This window comes from Macrobrachium nipponense, chromosome 12, assembly GCF_015104395.2.
Source record: "Macrobrachium nipponense isolate FS-2020 chromosome 12, ASM1510439v2, whole genome shotgun sequence".
NCBI classification, from domain to species: domain Eukaryota; kingdom Metazoa; phylum Arthropoda; class Malacostraca; order Decapoda; family Palaemonidae; genus Macrobrachium; species Macrobrachium nipponense.
In genome coordinates, this window is record NC_087205.1 from 32,222,312 (window position 1) to 32,241,498 (window position 19,187).

The 19,187-nt window shown below is 37.8% G+C and overlaps 1 protein-coding gene across 2 annotated transcripts in view; it reads left to right on the forward strand.

Annotated features, from left to right (window-relative positions):
- The window catches only part of LOC135224463 (uncharacterized), a 151,908-nt gene that overhangs the window by 12,751 nt on the left and 119,970 nt on the right, over positions 1 to 19,187 (forward strand). The window contains exon 2 of one of the 2 annotated variants that reach the window (XM_064263462.1): positions 5,981 to 6,106. The exons of the other annotated variant lie outside the window; for it this stretch is intronic. Coding sequence (XP_064119532.1) covers positions 5,981 to 6,106 — 126 coding nt within the window. The remainder of the gene's footprint in view (positions 1 to 5,980; positions 6,107 to 19,187) is intronic. 2 annotated transcript variants of the gene reach the window in all.

The window sequence follows — 19,187 nt, forward strand, 5'->3', positions numbered from 1 at the left end:
TCTTTGGGTTTCAAAGCCAATGGAGTTTCTGTCTGGTGGATTGGCGGGGCAACTTTTCGTCAAAAGGTGTTTACCTTGCTTACGTAATGAATGTTTTTTGACTCTTGGCTCGTAATCATTGGCCATGGCATCGGCTAGATCATTTTTACTCTATAAAAATTAAAACCATCGGGTTTAGGTTATTGATAATGCTGACAAAATTTGTGTGGTTGTAAAATATACACATGTCAACTTTCAGCTGCATCCGATCCTTTGACAAGGAGCAAAGTCCAAAAAACCATGTTACAGAGACCCTGAATCTCATAGTAGTGTACAATTTTTTTAATGTTCACATATATTCTACTAGTGTATACATTTTTTTTAATGTTTATACATATTTCTCTCTCTCTCTCTCTCTCTCTCTCTCTCTCTCTCTCTCAATACATATTTTCACACTTCCATAACTAAGTCATACAGGCCATACAAAGAAAGAGGTGTCTGAGAATATTATCTTTTTGGATATGGGAAGCCATCAGACAGGCATAGTTGACTCTTGATGATTCCACCACCATGTCTGTGCAGGCTAGAGCGCATGAGGTTAAGGGTATTGGTCCCTCTCTGGCTTTCAAAAAGAACTTGGCTGTACATAGAGTGCCAAGCGCTGGTACTTGGTTACACCAGTCCATGTTCACCTCCTTCTATCTTAAGGATGTTGCTCACAGATCTGCAGACAAGTTTTTCCTGTGTCCTGTGGTGGCTGCCCAACAGGTTGTGTGACTCATAGTTGCCCTTAACAGGGTACCTTTGTATCTTACCTAAGATGAATGTGTGGATGAGAGAATGAGTGAGTTGGCTGGTCTCCTTTCTCTTGTTCCTTTCCTTCTTCCTTCGGGCGGTTTAAGGAATAGACACGTCATTCGCTGGACTGGTCTGATACAGGTAAGTAAGGTAGTTATACTGATAGTGTGGTCATGTAACATACAAATGTCTTACCCACTATTTGGTAGCATATGCTCCACTCCTTGGCAAGGAGGGGTTAGGGGTAATACAAACCCTGGTGTCTTGGTTTGTTATTGGACAGTCAAAGTTTCTCTTTGGTTCCCTATATAATGGTTCTCCCTATATAGTGGGCCCCCCATATTCGCGGACTCACTGATTCACGGATTTTTCTCTGGACCATATCTACCCATTATTTGCGATGAATTCGCCTATTCGCGGGATTTTTCGACGATAAATAATCACTAATTAGTGTATTTTGATGTTATTTTAATGCCTAAATACATTTTTATGATACAAAAATGGTTTACTAATTTTAAAATATTAATATTGATCAATACTGTATTAGTAAGTTTAATAAGATTAAATGATATCACATAATAACTAATAATTTCTCTCTCTCTCTCTCTTACAGGGATGTATGCTTTTTGTATGATAAAAGATTTACTAATTTTCAAATATATTACTATTAATGTAAAGAGCAATCACTTCAATAAAGAAAATACTACAGTGAATTAGTAAGATTTTAGTTTATAAATTTTAAAAATTATGTAAGAATGAAGGAAATCCCAGTCTTCACGCATCTTTCTTTCGAACTCCAGCTCTCTCTCTCTCTCTCTCTCTCTCATCTCTCCCTTCTCTCTCTCTTCTCTCTTCTCTCTCTCGCTCTCTCTCTCTCTACTGAGATGAGAGATTTTTGTTGTACACATATGTATAATATGTTTATTAATATTTTCATATGATAATAATAATAATAATAATAATAACTGTAATTACAATAATCATATGTGAAAGTATTTTACAAATACTATGATAATCTCTCTCTCTCTCTCTCTCTCTCTCTCTCTCAACAGAGATTTATGTTTTTTGGATGATAATTGAGTTACTAATTTTCAAATATCAATATTAATGTAAGCAGCAATAATACAAATTCATTAAAGAAAATACTAAAGTGAATTAGCAAGATTTTAGTTTATAAATAAAAAAAATTATGTAAGAATGAAAGAAAATTAATTTTACCCAGCTTCTTGTCTTTGAACTTCACGTAGCCAAGCTGAGTTGGCTGGGGTCCAACAACTGTCAAATTTATCAAGTAATATGTCAGGAGGGGGAGTGTGTGTTGCCCTCTCAGGATCATGTAAATTCTCTCTCTCTCTCTCTCTCTCTCTCTCTCTCTCTCTCTCTCTGAGATGAGAGAATTTCTATGGTACATGTGTATGTTTATTAATATTTTCGCATAATAATAATAGTAATATAACTAATTTCAAAATTCATATGTGATAGTATTTTAAAGAAGTACAGTAATCTATCCATTTCAGTCTTAAGAATAACTCTCTCTCTCTCTCTCTCTCTCTCTCTCTCTCTCTCTCTCTCTCTCTCTCTCTCTCTCTTTTGCCTTTTGCCACACAAGATACTAGTATGTCCTAGTGGTAACTCTCGCCCTCTGTTTGGGCTGGAAGTGTGTGTATAAGTACTTATATCTTTAAGGGGGCCGGCCGGAACCTCTATATACAGTGGTATAGGGCGAAAAATGCAAAGTCATGAAAAAATTCATGGAGCTTCATATGGCAATTGAGAATACGTATACGAAATATTCGTCAAAATTCCTCTTACTTTCGTAGTTACAAGGGTATTAGTAAACATAACTCCAATAAGCCTAAAACATTCATCCGTACAAGAAAATGCAATATTTCTTCTGTTATCGTAATTTTGATAATTATTGGCAAAGAAATTGTGAGAAATGGCATCTGTAGAGATTTCGTGGCTCGCAGACGCAGAAGCGAGTATCTGGTCTGGTTCAACCATGAATCAGTACGACCATAGACATCAAGTAGATTACATGTTCGAGTTTCACCTCGTGACTTTCGCTTGCTTTCACGTATGTTTATGTATGTTTCGGCAAGAAGTTCATCATGCCAATGAGGAAAAGACAAGGAAAACATCTCGCTAACATACAGACGAAGAAAAATCGCTCAAGCATTATTACAGAATATCATAATATACGCGTAGTTAGTGAAGAGAGAGGGGAGGGTTGCTTAGTAACGCCCCCTTCTTGCCTGACAGCACACGTCACTCTATGCCCAAGGCTCGTATCTTTGAGCAAAGAGATCTCCATTTATGATAAATATACATAGTTTTGGTTTTTTAATACCCAAAATGGACTATGAAAAATTGCATAATAATCATGATTTATTAAATTGTCTTTTGTAAAAAGAGAGTACATCTTCGAGTTTCACCTCTGACATTCTCTTGCATTATGTTTTTTTATCTTTGTTTCGGCAAGAATGTCATCATGCGAAAGAGGATACAGGAAAAACAACAAAAAATCTCGCTACATACAGAAGAAGAAAAATTCGCTGTAATAAGCCGAGTTAGTGAAGGGGAGAGAGGGGGTTACGTAGGAAGGAGTGCCCCATCTTGCCTCAAGCAGTGCCCCAGGCTACGATATATGAGCAAAGGGATCATCATTTATGATTAATTATGATAAATAAAATAGTTTTGGTTTATAATACACAAAAAAGAAATATACATTCATAATAATCATTATTTCTTAACATTGTCTTTATAGAAATACGAAGGAAAAACTTTGAACGCCCGTATCTCAAAAACTATACTATTGACCTTCAATGTCTAATCTCCTCACTTAGTTTTAAAGCTATAACATTGGAATTTGGTATATAACTCAGAAAGACATTATAGAACAATCAAATAGAGCCCTTTTTAACAATTTTTGTTTCGTCTTTTTTTATACATTTTTTTTCTCGTGATTTTATAGGGTTTATTTTTTTTTTTTTTACCACATTGAAAAATTCATATCTAGCAAAAAATGACTTTTAGAAAAAAAACTCTCCATTTGATTGGAGGTCTACATCAGGTCTATATATGGTAGTAATCCCAGGTCTTAATATTAAATAATCAAGGGAGGAGATAGAATTTGAAAAGTGGTTATTTTCGGGATAAATCGCCCTGGCGTCACAAAACCGAAGGTCAGAGGCGAAAATCATATGCGGTTTGGAGATGTCCCAAGTCACCTTATTAAGTGGTATGAATGTCAAAGTCCTGTCGTTAAAAAACGGCATTAGCCGGCCGGCCCCCTTAAGGACATTACTACATTTTATGGTAAAATAATAATATACAGTACTAGTTTACAAATAATATTAAGTTTTAATGGGATTAAACAGTAATAATAACCTCTCCTCTCTCTCTCTTATTCCGTCCGGGATCTTTTCTCTGGTCGATCTCTCTCTCTCTCTCTCTTCCTCTCTCTCTTATGTATGTTTATTTGTTTTTGTAGTGTAAATCAATAAGATGATTTACCTTATAACTAATTTTCAAATATTAATAAGATTAATAAAAATAGCGATTCCCAGTCTTTTTATCCACTTGGAGGAAGGTGGCAGGGGAGTAAATGACAGTTTGATACACGAATTGGCAGAGGGGAAGTAGTTGGAGTCTAGGAGTTATTCTCTCTCTCTCTCTCTCTCTCTCTCTCTCTCTCTCTCTCTCTCTCTCTCTCTCTCTCTGAGTAATTATATCTGATGTCATATGTCTCTCTCTCTCTCGCTCTCTCTCTCTCTCTCTCTCTCTCTGTTATTTGCTGTAGGTATATATTTTTAATGGTAAAATGTTTAAGATGACTTTGAAATTATATTAATAATATAACCTCAAAGATTAATGCAGTGATAGGTTAGTAGTTTTGGGTATATTTGAAGTAGGATGTTATTAAAGGTATACATTTGGTCTCTGAACTTTCAAGATAGGCAGTTATAAGCATTTTTAGTGGTGGTTTTAATTATTCGCGGGTTTTAACTACGATTCACGGGGGTGTCTGGTACACATCCCCCGCGAATACGGGGGGAACACTGTATACCATTGTTCATCACTCAGGTTCTGAGTGGTTAGATATCAATTTATGTAGCTTTTCAACGGGCCTCAGTCCCTCTCCAGAAATCATTTCTTCTGGGAGCTGGACTGGTGGGTAGGCACCCAGCCGGTCTAGGATGTCTTGTACCTCCCTCCAAGTATGAGTCTATCCTATTGTTAAGACCAAAGGTTTGTTGGCATATGAACAAATGACAAATTTTCTAAGACAATTTGTATTTTTCTTAGCTACAAACCTGAGGTCTTAACATTATACTGCCCACATCTAGCCGCCCCTCTGTTTGTTAAGTCATCCTGAATTGGGAAAGACTGGCTTAGCGGCTTGGTCCTTGACCACTCCTCACCCGAGCTACGGATGCCTTGCCAGATATCACAAGATTCCTTGCTTTCATCTGCTTTTTAACCAGATCCAGCTAGGCGCTAGAAATTATCCTCTTGTTAAGACCGAAGGTTTGCAGCTATGAAAAATACAAATTGTCTTAGAAAATTTGTCATTTTTAACCATAAAATGTAAGATTTAATTTGAAGAGTAGTATTATTAATATTTCAAAGATCAATATGTACCGTAATAGGATATTTTATTGCATATTTCATGTAGGATGGTATTTTTAGGGATACTTTGGTGTTTACACATTCAAGATAGGCAGTGATAAGCATTTTGAGAAAGGGGGGTTGTTCTAAGTATTCATAGGTTCTAGCTATTGGGAGCGGGGTCTGGAATGCATCCCCCAAGAGTATGGGGGGACATTTGGATACCAGTAGCATAATTCCTCAGTGCTGGTAATTTTATTGAAATTAACCACCTTTAGGAAGTACATATACAGTCAATCTGTGAAATCAATTGTTCTCATATCAACTAATTGACTGGATGGAAAATTCATTTGATATCTCATAAGATGAATGGAGTAAAGGTTAGGAAGTTCTTGGATAAATGTAATGGCCAAGAAAACATTGAACTCTAAACATAAGGATGCTTGTTGTTTAACTCCTTGAGGTTGATAATTTGTAAAGTTTAAACAACAAATATCAACTCCAGGTACTTTATCATAAACTTATAGTACCTTCTCAAATACTGCATGAAAAAGAGGGTCCCATTTCATGAGGTATAATTGAATTTCACCAGGCAGCAGACCATCGGGTTCAGGAGCTAAGAAAGTAGAAATGGATAGCTGGGAGGCCCTAAAATATGGTGAGCGCCCAGATGATGATGAACTCAATGCAGACTGGCATGAAAGTAAAAACAAATTAGGTAAGCTCATGTTATATTTCTTAGTAAATATTGTAGGAGAGTTTTTGATAACATAAAATTTCCCCTTGTCAATTATATCTTATTCTTGTGTTCTTTATTTGATATAGTAGAACCCCAGAACTCGACATGATCGGATTTGATGCACAATTTTTGGTAAATTTTGTTTGGAGCTCGAACAAAAAACCAGAATCTGATCTGATAAACCACGTAATATTCGTGTTTCAGTCATTTTGCACTGGTTGGCATTGTTCCCAGGCATTGTTTAAATCCTGCTCAGCTGTTCTTCAAGTGTTTTGATCTATTTCTTTAATTTTGTGGCAGACAAGCAGAAAGGAAAACAGTAAGAACCATAAGTGAACTTTATGAGATTATTGAAAAGTATGAAAGAGGCATTCTCTTCACTGATTTAGTGTCTCGGTTTAAGCTACCAAGATCCACCATACGTACATTTTTAAAGCATAAAGAGGCAATTAAAAGTACCAGTGTTGCTAAGGGGGATACAAATTTGACAAAACAGAGGTCTTCCATAATAGATGAAATCGAAAAATTTCTGTTAGTATGGATAAACAAAAAACAGAATGCTAGTGATAGCATTTCGGAGGCTGTATATGTACCTTATTGCCATCATAGAAGACACTCCTATTTTACAAGGATATTTTATATAAGTAGCTTACCAAGTAGTAATTACATAGCTATAAGTTCCACTTATATGGCATCTTGAATTCAAAATGTTGTGGGTAACACTTCAAACCATTGTGTAGGTGACTAGTTCCACCCACTAGCAGGAGAACAGGAACAACTGTCAGCAGAAAGCTTTTTGTTCCTACCATCATCAAGTAAACACCGGTGATGGCAGTAGCTTGTTCATTATTTTCTGGTTATTTAACTGGATTTCAATGATGTGTGCATTCCCATTGGAACACATATTTAGTAACCTTCAGTGGGATGAGCTTTTTCTTATTTTGTTATTAATTCATCAAGTGATCTTTTGTTTACCCTTGAGAGCCGACGATAATAGTTTGGCTCTAAAAGTAATTATTGTATGCGCCATTCCTTATGGTAAACTTTTCATTTTTTTTTTTTACCATATACCTTTGATATAGATTTTTTCGTTGATATTAAATTCTTGAATTGTGTTGTTTGAGTCTAAATACTCGCAAACTGTTTATTGCCTCAAAGTAATTTTTTAATGTTTTGTCATTCTTTTAGGCAACTTTTGCCAGTTATTTGCCAAGGCTACTTGCAAGTTGCCAATATAGTTATGCCCTGAAAAGTAAATCTTGTATCATATGTTAGGCCAAGCTTTTACTTCAGTGTTGTTTACTGGGTGTAGGAGATTCACCAGACGTCATTGAACAATTGCCTTAAAAGTAGTTCGTGAATGTTTTGTCATTCATGGCTTCTTGTGAGTCACCGATATGGTATTGTCGCAAAAGTAATTCTTGTAATTTATGCCATTCCTTTAGGCCAAATCTTTCACATCGATGATGTTTACAGGGTCTAGGCTACTCAGATTCGTTGGTCAATATTTGCTTTATAGGTAATTCTTGAATGCTTCATAATTTCTTTGGGCCAAAGATTTGCATTTATGTTTCTTTACCGAACCTAGTCTTGTTAACTGTTGGTAAATGATATTACTAACCCTTGCACTTTAATTTGCAGAGAAGTAAAGTGTAATGGGAGAAAGAAGTAGGAGAGAATGGTGCTTATGGAAGAAGACGTTATCGTCGGCCGAGAATTGGTCCCAGTAGTAATTGCTTTGGAAGTATATTGTGGATAGTAGTACTTGCGTAGGCAGTACATTTTGAAGTCTTTTTCTGAGATGTTCCTCATGTCTCCTCTACAAGGAAGACATGGATCTAAGTTGATGCAGCGATTGTAAATACTCTTTCTCTTCTAGCACTCAGAAGTGCTCACTTTAGCCTGACGCCGCTCATGCTACAACTACTTGATAGCATGCACCACCACCATCTATCATCTGGTGCCAGTTTGCGGTCCGAGTGGCAAGGTGCTAAAAGTGCCTGTAAGTGCCAAAAGCACCCATAACTGCCTAAGCCCCTAAGAACATCCGTTAGCACCAAAGAGCATCCAAAAGTGTCCATGAGTGCCCATGGGCAACATCAAATACTGCCTGAAGTGAAGATCATACTAGAAGAAAGGCAAGAGCTATGATGCTGATGAGAAAACACTAAAAGACAATTATAAAATATAAGAAGCACCTTATTCTGAAAACATACAAGGGCCTGCCAAAGGTATCGTCCTTGTAGAGGGCTGTACATAAAACCAAACAAAGTGAGTACCTAGGCATGCACAGATTGGACATACTACCCTTTTTCTCTTCTTCTACTTGCCCTATAATTTTGTCCACTTGCTTCTGTGCCTGGCTCCCTTGCATCCTTCCTGTGCCATTGCTAGTCTTGTGTTTGGGTTAACAGAAATTAACCTTCTAAGTGAGTGATATGTAGTAGAGGAGGTGATTATCCGGCCTGCCAGTTCTCCTAGACTTAAGTCACTGACATACTCCCCTGTACCAGGGAGAAGTCATACTGAACATCCAAGGGAGACTCGTGGGAATTGCCCCACTGAAAAGGCGTCTTCATGGATGTGTAATGGAACAGGTGGCTATTCTGCCCTTCAGACATCCTAGACTTAGAGTCCCTGTCATACTCCCCTTTACCCAGGAAGAGATGTACTGGGTAGTTGCCCCTCAATCAAGCCTCTAACCCAGGTCTCAACAGATAGCCACTGAAAAGGCATCTTCATGGAGGTGTAGTGGAGGTGGCGGTCCAAGGAAGTCTGAGGGGGTGTGCCCCTCAGTCACCCTTGTAGCCAATCCCAGGTAACAACAGACAGCCAGTGGAAAGGTGCCTTACTGGATGTGCACTGTCTTTCTTCTAGTTCACAGGCTTCCAGTCTTGAACAGTGGGCAATAAATAGTAAGAAATCATGACCATTGCAAAGGTCTAGTGAGGATATGTCCCGTACCCCTCAGCTGCCGTGTAAGAAGGTCAGGGAATCTGTGCCTTCTTGTAGTTTTTGGGGCCTGGGAACAGTTTTCTGCAGAATGTTCAGAAGTGGAACATCAAGTGTTAAAGTCCAAATGTTTCTCTTTCGTTTCCAGGGATAAGCACTTGGTAGCGCCTGTATGTGCAACAGTGACTAAACAGCCATTGGCTCTCGAGTGGATGAGCGCCTGCTGGCACCAAAGCGCTGAGTGCTCCTGAGCGCTTAGTAGCTCCCAAGCATCCAGTAGCTCCCCAGCGGCCATTTGCACTTGTGCTTACAGAGTTTTACGAATATTTAGTTAAGCACTTGGTGCAAGTGACGGAGTTTACAGCGCCAGCTCCCTCACAGCAAGCTCCTGCTTCTTTGAGTTTGAATCCATCACCAGATTCCACAACCCTGACCTTTGTGGTCAATGATTTTTTGAGGAGTCTTGACTTGACTTTTGTCGGGAACAGAGAAGGCGTATTTGGCATTCCTCCCTCTAGTACTTCAACAGATCTATCCTTACCATAGATTTTATCCATTGTCTGATTTGTCTTTACTGGAACCTGGAACGAGAGTTATCCCCTGGGTTTGTTACCCAATGCTATCTAGTGTGGACAAGAATACAGTGGGTCATTGCTTAGTCGTGGATCAGCAATAACGGAATCAGTTATTCATGGGTTTTTTCTTTTTATTTCTCATGCTATATCACTGGTATGAATCGCAGCATCACGGGTTTGTCCTTGCTGCGTATGCGATGTTTATTGGTAGGCTAAGCCTCGGCCGCGGTCCGATAACCACCAACATACATGAAAAGACTTGCATTTTGATATTAACTGACAATAAAGGTAATAGAACCATTCTCACCTTATATATTACGTATTGGCATATCTTCATAATAGATAACCTATTCAAGGTATATGTATGACGTTCATTGGTAGGCTATGCCTAGTTGCAGTGCGATAACCGCCAACATACGTGAACAGATTCATATTATCATATTAACCAACAATAAAGGTAATGAAACCATTCTCATCTTATATATTATAAGCATATCTTCATAATAAATAGCCTATTCAAGGAATAATTCCACATCACTGCACTTAACTTATACTCCGAGTGGCCAGCCACAAATGTAAACATATAAGGTTACAAAAATATGGTATGTATACGGTTGCGTTCACAGCGACCTTTATTGTTCAATAACCTTATAGAAATTTTAATAGTAGTAGTGTAATTACGGTAGTAATAACATAAGGCTAAAATTAATTCAAACTTCATTATTATTTTGGTAGTACATATACGTATATAATTTATCCAAACAATGCAGTCATACAAACGATAATTGTCACAGGTATCGTATTGTTGTTTGCTGTTGGCGACGAAGTGTAAACGAAATGCATAAAACCATTTTTTACCTTTTATATTATCGTCATATCTTCATAATAAAAATGCTATTCGTGGAGTAATTCCATATCAGTGAAATCAACTTTTATCTATGCAAGGCCAGCCAACTGACAAAATGTACGTACATATATGAAAATCAAATTATGGTAGCGTTCACAGCAAGATTATCTTTCGAAATTTTAATAGTACTAGTCATGGTAGTAATAATGTTTGGAATATACATAACATTCATTTTTAATACAAAATATTGCCATTATTTTGGTAGTAAATAATAGTTTAGAATGATCATTTGTACACTGCATTTTTAAGGGTTTGTGGCAGTGATGAAACAAACAAAATACTAACGTTTTCCTTTTAGGCTACATGTTTAGGACAAACATGACATAGAATCGGCTTTGCGACTTGGTTTATTTTGATATTTTAAATGATACGATAACTATCATTTGTACTACTAGCTATGTACAGTTGCATAGTTGTACAATGCGCGGATCTGTTGAGTCCAGTGTTACCAATTTTACATTTTTAATGCTAGCTTTCATTTTCTTGAGGTAATTAGCTAGAAAATTTTCAATCTAGCAGGAAAACTTGCATTTGTTTGCAAATACATCTAGCATACATATTTTGGCATGAAATCTTTGTAATGTTAAGTTGAATATTTCTTTTATTCTACTATGTTTGATATATCATGTAAGAGAAAAGAACAAAATCTTGCAAAACCATTTTCAGGAATTGAACAGAATGGGTTTTGAAATGATTAGGAATTATGTAATGTAATGTACAAGTACACTGTATGTAAGAAACATGTTTGAATCGAAAAAGAGAGCAATCGGTTGAAATTGGCTGGGTGGCATTGTTGTGTATGATGTGAATTTTTTAGCACTTTATGGAATCTAGCAAGAAATTGCCATTCCCACTTGGCAACACTGGCCTACTCACGTTTTGTTTATGTTGGTTTTCGCCGCGTTCTTTAAATTGTACCCATATAAACGAGTTAATTATGTGGCATCCAAAAGCCCTGATTCTTTTACTCTTAAGGGAAAGAAGCCTAAACATCAGATGAAGGTTATTACGTGTAATTTATTAACGTGTTGTGAAGAAGGGAAGAGATGTTTTGCTGCATGCTGCTGGTAGCACTATCTTTATTATTCATCCGATTGCACTGCAAAATCATCGCTATCTTTATCGACATAGATCGTTGGTGAGTACCCATATGATTTACATAATATTGATAGATCGTTGGTGAGTACCCATATGATTTACATAATATTGATATTTCTCTTACCTCTCTCCTCCTCTTTCCTTGTAAAAGGCCCGCGTAAGTAGTAATAGCAATAGCACATGCATATATAGGCTTCTAGCTATAATCCATAGGCTAGTAAGCTACATATGTACAGTAGTACGTATACCACATATATTTTTAAGGCTAATGTTATAAAATAACTTTGAAACTGTCTTGAATTTAGTTTTAAGATGATAGTTGAAGACAAAATTGGTATTTGAACCAAAGTAGGGAGTTATAAACATTGGAATAGTTGTCTTGGGTGGGTTAACTATTAAAGTAGGCAGTTTTAAGCAATTTTTGAGGGGGGTATCAGGATAACACGGGTATTTACTTATCATGGAGGGTTCTATCCACCCGTGATTATCGAGGCCCTACTGTAGTTGGATTGTCCCCTATTGTTATTAATTTTGGAAGAGAGAGCTGTGGTACTCTCACCTTTCTACTTTTCAGCTCCTGACGATGAGTTCCCAGCACCAGCTCATGAACTTTAGTTTCTCTGTTTAAAGGATTTTGTCTTATAGATTCTTTCAAGATTCTCTTTTCTGCTACGAAGGGTCTCACATAGTCTTCGGTCTGTACGAGGTGCAGTCAAGTCTTCAGGATACCCACTTGTCCACATGACTATCAGCAGCCACAGAGTTGACAGCTGGTCAGCAAGGTCCAAGAGGCTGCATAATAATTTGCAAGATAAACCAGAAGGCCCATCTTCTGAGACAGAGCTTTTTTAGTTGGGGGACCTGTGCTTCAACATATCTGCTGAGTTATAGGTCGTCATGCAAGTCCTCCCTCCTCTTCAATGACCCCCTTTCTTGACTTGACATCAGTCTTCTACTTTCCATCTCAGATTTTGGTTGTGGAATCCACAGGGGAACTGTTTACACCAGGATGGTAATAGTTCTCTAGATGAGACCTCAGTCCAAACATATATTCTTCATAGAGAAGGTCTCATTTTTCTTTCATTTTCTCTCCAAGCAAGAGAACCTCCACCGTGAAGAGTTTATGTTCAATTTTAAGTCAATCCATCTTAGCTCTTGCGGATGAACTGAGATCATGTCTTTACTACTGGGTGGATGCCGCGTCCCGTTTTTGTGGAACAGTAGTTCATGAGGCAGTCCAACTGTGATCCCAGTGTCATCTGCTCAGAACCTTCGAAACTTCAAAGAACTCGTCAATAAAGTCTTTCTGCTAGACATATTGCATAAACTATCGTGGTTACAGATGTCATTCTTCTAGCCTCGTCTACCAGACTAAGAGGGCCATTTTTGAAGTTGGGGTTGCAGTCTCTACTTTTCTTCTTAGAGAATTCAATGATCTTTTTTTGGATGCCTCTTCTGTACCCGAGGAGATCTACATCTTTCGTACTTCATCAGTGAAGGGTATCGGACTATACTTTGATGATCTCTTGTCTTTGATGTGTCTAAGTGAGGAAGGGATCTGGTCTCGTGGAACCTAAATGTATTTCAATGACCCTTCCTTGTTCCCCTGAGTTCCCCATCCCAATTTCCTTACTCAGAAGACACCCTTCCGGGTAGCCTCCAGCTTCAACTAGGACATACTAGTGAGATCCAAACTTTTGTTTAGATAAAATCTTTTAACGGGGAGAGGCATTTTTGTATATTCAACTTACCAAGTGATTACTTAGCTATAGTTTCTGCCGGTTGACGACAGTGGTTGTCGATCCTTAGCTAGATGGTTTGAAATTTGTGTTGGTATCCTGTTGTTTGCTAATTGGTGAAGTACAGTTTATTGTTGGTAGCTTTCACTTAGAATTTGGTCAAAAGACTTTTTCCTTACAATTGGACTTACAGAATTTTGCCAGACTTTGACGATGTCTGACGCTAGTTCGTTGTCAACTCGTTATTGCAGCAAAGGCTATAAAACGAGATTGACTTTATGAAAGTATGACTTGCACACAATTTGCACTTCATGCAGGGGTCAAGTTTGTTCACCATCGTTATCGTGAGAGGAATGCATAGACTTGGGATTTTAAACAGTGGAAAGTTCACTCTTCTCATTTAAATAAGTTAGAAAGGGATAAGAAGAGGAAGGCTAACATTAGGCATGACAAGACGACTGCTACTCAAGATAGTAGTTTTGACCTACTTGTCTCTGTACCTGTAATGTCTCCTATTCCTTCCCCAGTCTTAACACTTCAACCCTTACCTAACTCCTTCGTTGACACCCCCAATACCATTGCCAATTTAGAGTTAAAGTTAGAGTCTAAATTCTACCATAAATTTAATATCATTGCGGAGTCTATGGCTCAGTTAGGATCTTCATTTAAAGTTCTAATGGAGAAGTTAAGCATATCTTAGTTTAACCAGACCACTGAGCTGATTAACAGCTCTCCTAGGGCTGGCCCGAAGGATTAGATATTTTTACGTGGCCAGGAACCAACCGGTCACCTAGCAACGGGACCTACAGCTTATTGTGGGGTCCGAACCAGTATATCGAGAAATGAACTTCTATCTCCAGAAATGAATTTCTCTGATTCCGTGTTGGCCGAGGCGGGAATTGAACCTCGGGCCACCAGATTGGCAGCCCAGCTCGAAAACCACTCAGCCAGCGAGGAACTTCTAATGGAGAAGGTAAGTTAGCAAGGTGTTTATAGTGCAAGTGAAGTATTAGTGGAGGAGCTGGCTATCCGTTCTGCTGATTCTCCTAGAACAACCTAAACCGATAACAACAGAGTTTTTGCTTGGATTTCAACCATCGTACAATAGTAAAAAAAAATACCATATTTATGTTACAAATGACGTTAAGGAGAATAGGACTGATGTAGTCTTACATTACTATATCCTTACTCGCTATGTAGAAAAGATCAGCAAGGGCATTTACTGCTAAATTTAACCTGTAAGCATTAGCTGAAGCTGAGGAAAGAATGTTGACCTGCCATCGACTATTATCGTGCATCGGCAATGTGGATGACACTCGCAAACTTCGGTATAGTACCATCTTGACCGTAAACAAAATTTGAGAGAAACGTGTTTTAATCAAAACCATTGGACGTGAAAGAACACATTTCACTGTTTTCACTCCAATAGAAAATAAATACGTAAAACTTGTAGTATTCTGATGAGATCAAGTGAAGAATATCGAACGGCATCTGCTGATTTTTGTTTACTGTGTAAAGAATGTTTTGGTTTTGAAATCAGCTGAGGGCAATTACAAGGTAAGTTTGTTTTGCTGTATTGAACTCAAATTAGAGCAGCTTTCTTGGTTCTAGTTAGCAAAAGTGAATCAAGATATTTTATTTATATGGGACAAGGTTACTTTGCGTTATACAGTGTTTTCAAGTCGAAATATCACTTAGACATGTATTGTTTGTGAACAAAATTTAGTTATTTTTTTCATTAGTAGATGGCGCCGAGGGCAAGTTTACACAGTAAACATGCCCTCGGTGCCATCTACTAACGAAAAAATAACTAAATTTCATTCAGAAACAATACATGTTTTAAGTGATATTTCAACTTGAAAACACTTTGTATAACTTGAAATAACCTTGTCCCATATAAATAGAATATCTTGAGATTCACTTTTGTTTTTAAGTCGAAATATCACTTAAATATCTATCGTTTTGTGAACAAAATTTAGTTACATATTTAAGTGATATTTCGGCTTGAAAACACTTTGCATAACATAAAATAACCTTGTCCCATATAAGTAGAGTATCTTGAGATTTACTTGTGTCAACTAGAAGCAAGAAAGCCGCTCTGATTTGAGTTTAATACAGCAAAACAAACTTACTTTGGAATCGCCCACAGCTGATTTCCAAACCAAAACATTGATTGCTATGTTTGTATTTTATAATACAAACAAATAGCAATATGATAATACATATAATATTACTGGATGCAGTGAAGTACAGCATTACTTTTCAAAAGATCCATGGAAAAGATGCATATTCATTATGATTGTATTTTATCATATGATACTAATATGTGATTATTACATACTCTAATTTTATATCCTGGGTATGATGTGACCCCCTTAAAATTAACTCCAAAATTAGGTCTTCAAACGTTGCATGATACACGAATATATACGGTATGTAGTAGGGGTCACTTGGCAATACTGCCACACCACTAACTACAGCTTAAAATGAGCACCAACCAGAGGCAGTATTGCAGTAGTTCTCAGCTGATAAGGAAACAACAAACTTATTCAATCCAAGCAACTTTTCTATTTCAATGTATGTATTACATAATTTAATATTTGGAGTAGTATATGTCCATGTCTCCCACCTCCTGTTAATGTGGGAATCAGCTATTTAATTACTTGGTAAATTACCTATATAAAAATATTTTTATGATAAAATAAAATATTATATATATGTACTTACAAGTAATTACAGAATCAGAGGCCACCCTCCTCCCTGCTGATGACCATGAGCAAGCTGAAATTTCCACTCAGTCGTTTCTATTCTCCCAATAATGGGTGGAAGTGGTCACCTACACAATGGTTTGAAGTGTTACCCATGAAATTTTTCATTCAAGCTGCCATGTAAGTGGAACTTATAGCTATGTAATTACTTGGTAAAGTTATTGTATAAGGAAAAGACGTATGATTCTGTGCATAAAATATAATACTACATGTACACAATCCTTTCTCCAAAACTCTCAAAATCATAAACGTCTAAAAACTGAAAACATTTTGATGAATGTAGTGTTAGTTATAAGGCTGGACTGACCTGAGTCATTTGGTTATTTGTGCTGCTGCTCATTATTTTTCCCAAGAATTGATATTAGAAAATCCCAACTTAATGAAATAATTGTACATCTGCCTAGCTTTAGAGTCCTAAATAATTTTTTTTCTCTCTCTTCTCTCTCTCTCTCTCTCTCTCTCTCTCTCTCTCTCTCTCTCTCTCTATGATACTGCTAGTTTGAGTCTTTGACCAAAATGTAAAAGCACATATGCACATGCTGTACGTGTATTCATAATGTTTTAAACTTACGTCATTGTCAGCTTCACATGAGCTAAACTTTCTTTATCAGACAGAATAATGTACAACTAAAACCTTAGTGGCTGGCTGGTTGCCATGGAGAGCTGTCAGCCAATGACAGCCCTCTACTTGTTTTCTATGTTTACATATTTCTATTTCAAATTGTGTGTACGGCACTTAAGTTCAAACATTATCTGACTGAAGTTTGCAAAAATTGCTCAGTAATTTACTTTATAAAATTATTTTGTTGTGAAAACAAGAATTTTGCTAATTTTAACTTTAATATTATATAGTGGTATGAAATATTATATAGTGGTATGAAAATCCCACAACAGTCAATTGTAGCGATGTGCCATCACTTGTGAATCCTATTCCTGGACCGTTCTCAAATTTATGATTGCAAACTGATGACGACGTTAGTAACAATGAAAAAACAACCATCTCAAGATCGATATGATGAAATGTATTTTATAGTCTTACTGTTAATGTTCACAATTTGAATAAAATTATTTTGATCATGTATACAGTGGTCCCCCCCATATTCATGTGGGATGCTTACCAGACCCCCCGTGAATAGTTAGAACCCGCGAATAGTTGGAAACCCTATAAAAATGCTTAAAACCTCCTATTTTGGTAGTTAAAACTAAAAAAAAAAGCACTAAAAATTTTAATACTTTTTTTTTTTTTTATCACAAAAAGTGCATTTTATGATGAAATTGATAAAAAGAACCAGAATTTTATGGATAATTCTCATAGAAAAATACTGCGAATAGGCGAATTTTCCAGGAATAATGCAGGGAAGCGTTCCAGAGAGAAATCTGCGAATGTGTGAGTCCGCGAATCAGGAGAATGCAAAGACGGGGGGGTCCACTGTATTTTTGTATTTTACGGAATGTTTTTGTTGAAAAACTGTTAGAGAACGTATGGTTTTAATTGTCCAGTGAATATATACAATGGTACCTCGAGATATGAAAGGCTCAACTTACAAAAAACTCGAGATACGAAAGCTAATACGAAAAATTTTACGGCTCTACGTACTAAAATTTTTCAAGATACGAAAGGTTGTTGCTGTAAAGTCCGAGATTCGCCCGGACCACCGATAACAATTTTGAAACTCGCGCGCTGCCAACTGAGTAGACTCTCCATCATCCTCCTGCTCTCCCATTGGTTCCTGATGCTAGTCACGGCCATGAGATCCTTCTCTCCTATTGGTCAGCATCCTTCCCATTATGCATCTACTACATAGCAGCGCGCCTCGGCCACTCGTCCCAGCATCGTTATCGAATGCACGCGGCATTCGTTCGTTCTAACAATTTTGTTTATTAACGTAAATTCGTTAGTAATTTCGTTGCAGTATAGTACGTACTTTATCGTGTTGTGTGAGAACTTTACTCGACTTATATGTAAGTTACGTACAGTATATATGTAGTCATGGGTCCCAAGAAAGTTGAAATTCACGGAAAGAATAGGATGCTCTATTTGGAGACAAAGAGGGAGATTATCAAGTAGTATGAAGCTGGTATGTGATTGAGTGTGATCGCCAAGGAATACGGCCGAAATCTGTCGACAATAGGCACCATCCTTAAGCAGAAGGATGTCATCAAAGCAGCTACACCTTCCAAGGGCATCACTATTTTGTCCAGCAAGAGGACCCACGTGCACGACAAGATGGAAAGGCTTCTTCTTGTCTAGATAAAAGACAAAGAAATCGCTGGCAATACGATAACGGAGACGGCAATCTCCCACAAGGCCAGCGCTATTTTCGGCGATTTGATTGCCCAGGCCGAAGACGACAGAGGAGAAGGGACATCAACGCCAACCCCAGAGTTCAAGGCTTCGCATGGGTGGTTAGAGAAATTTCGTAAACGGACTGGCATCCATTCGGTGGTGCGGCATGGGGAGGCTGCCAGCTCGGACACGAAAGCGGCCGAAGCCTTTAAAAAGACGTTCGACGAGATGATGACCAAGGAAGGCTACAGTTTCTCAGCAAGTCTTCAACTGTGACGAGACTTGCCTTTTTTGGAAAAAAATGCCTCGTCGGACGTATATCACGGAGGAAGAGAAGAAGCTTCCCGGGCATAAGCCTATGAAAGAAAGGCTTATGCTTGCACTTTGTTCAAATGCCAGTGAGGATTGCAAGGTGAAGCCCCTACTGGTGTATCATTCCGAGACTCCTTGAGCCTTCAAGGCCCACAAAGTGCTTAAGGAGAAACTTCTAGTGATGTGGAGGGCTAATGCGAAAGCCTGGGTAACGAGGCTTTTGTTCACCGAGTGGGTAAATCTGTGTTTCGGCCCGACAGTGAAGAAATTCTTGGAAGAGAAGCGCTTCCCTCTGAAATGTATGCTGGTGTTGGACAATGCCCCTGCCCACCCTCCTGGCCTCGAGGAAGATATCCTAGCGGAGTATTCCTTCATCAAGGTTCTTTATCTTCCGCCTAACACCACCCCTCTCCTCCAGCCCA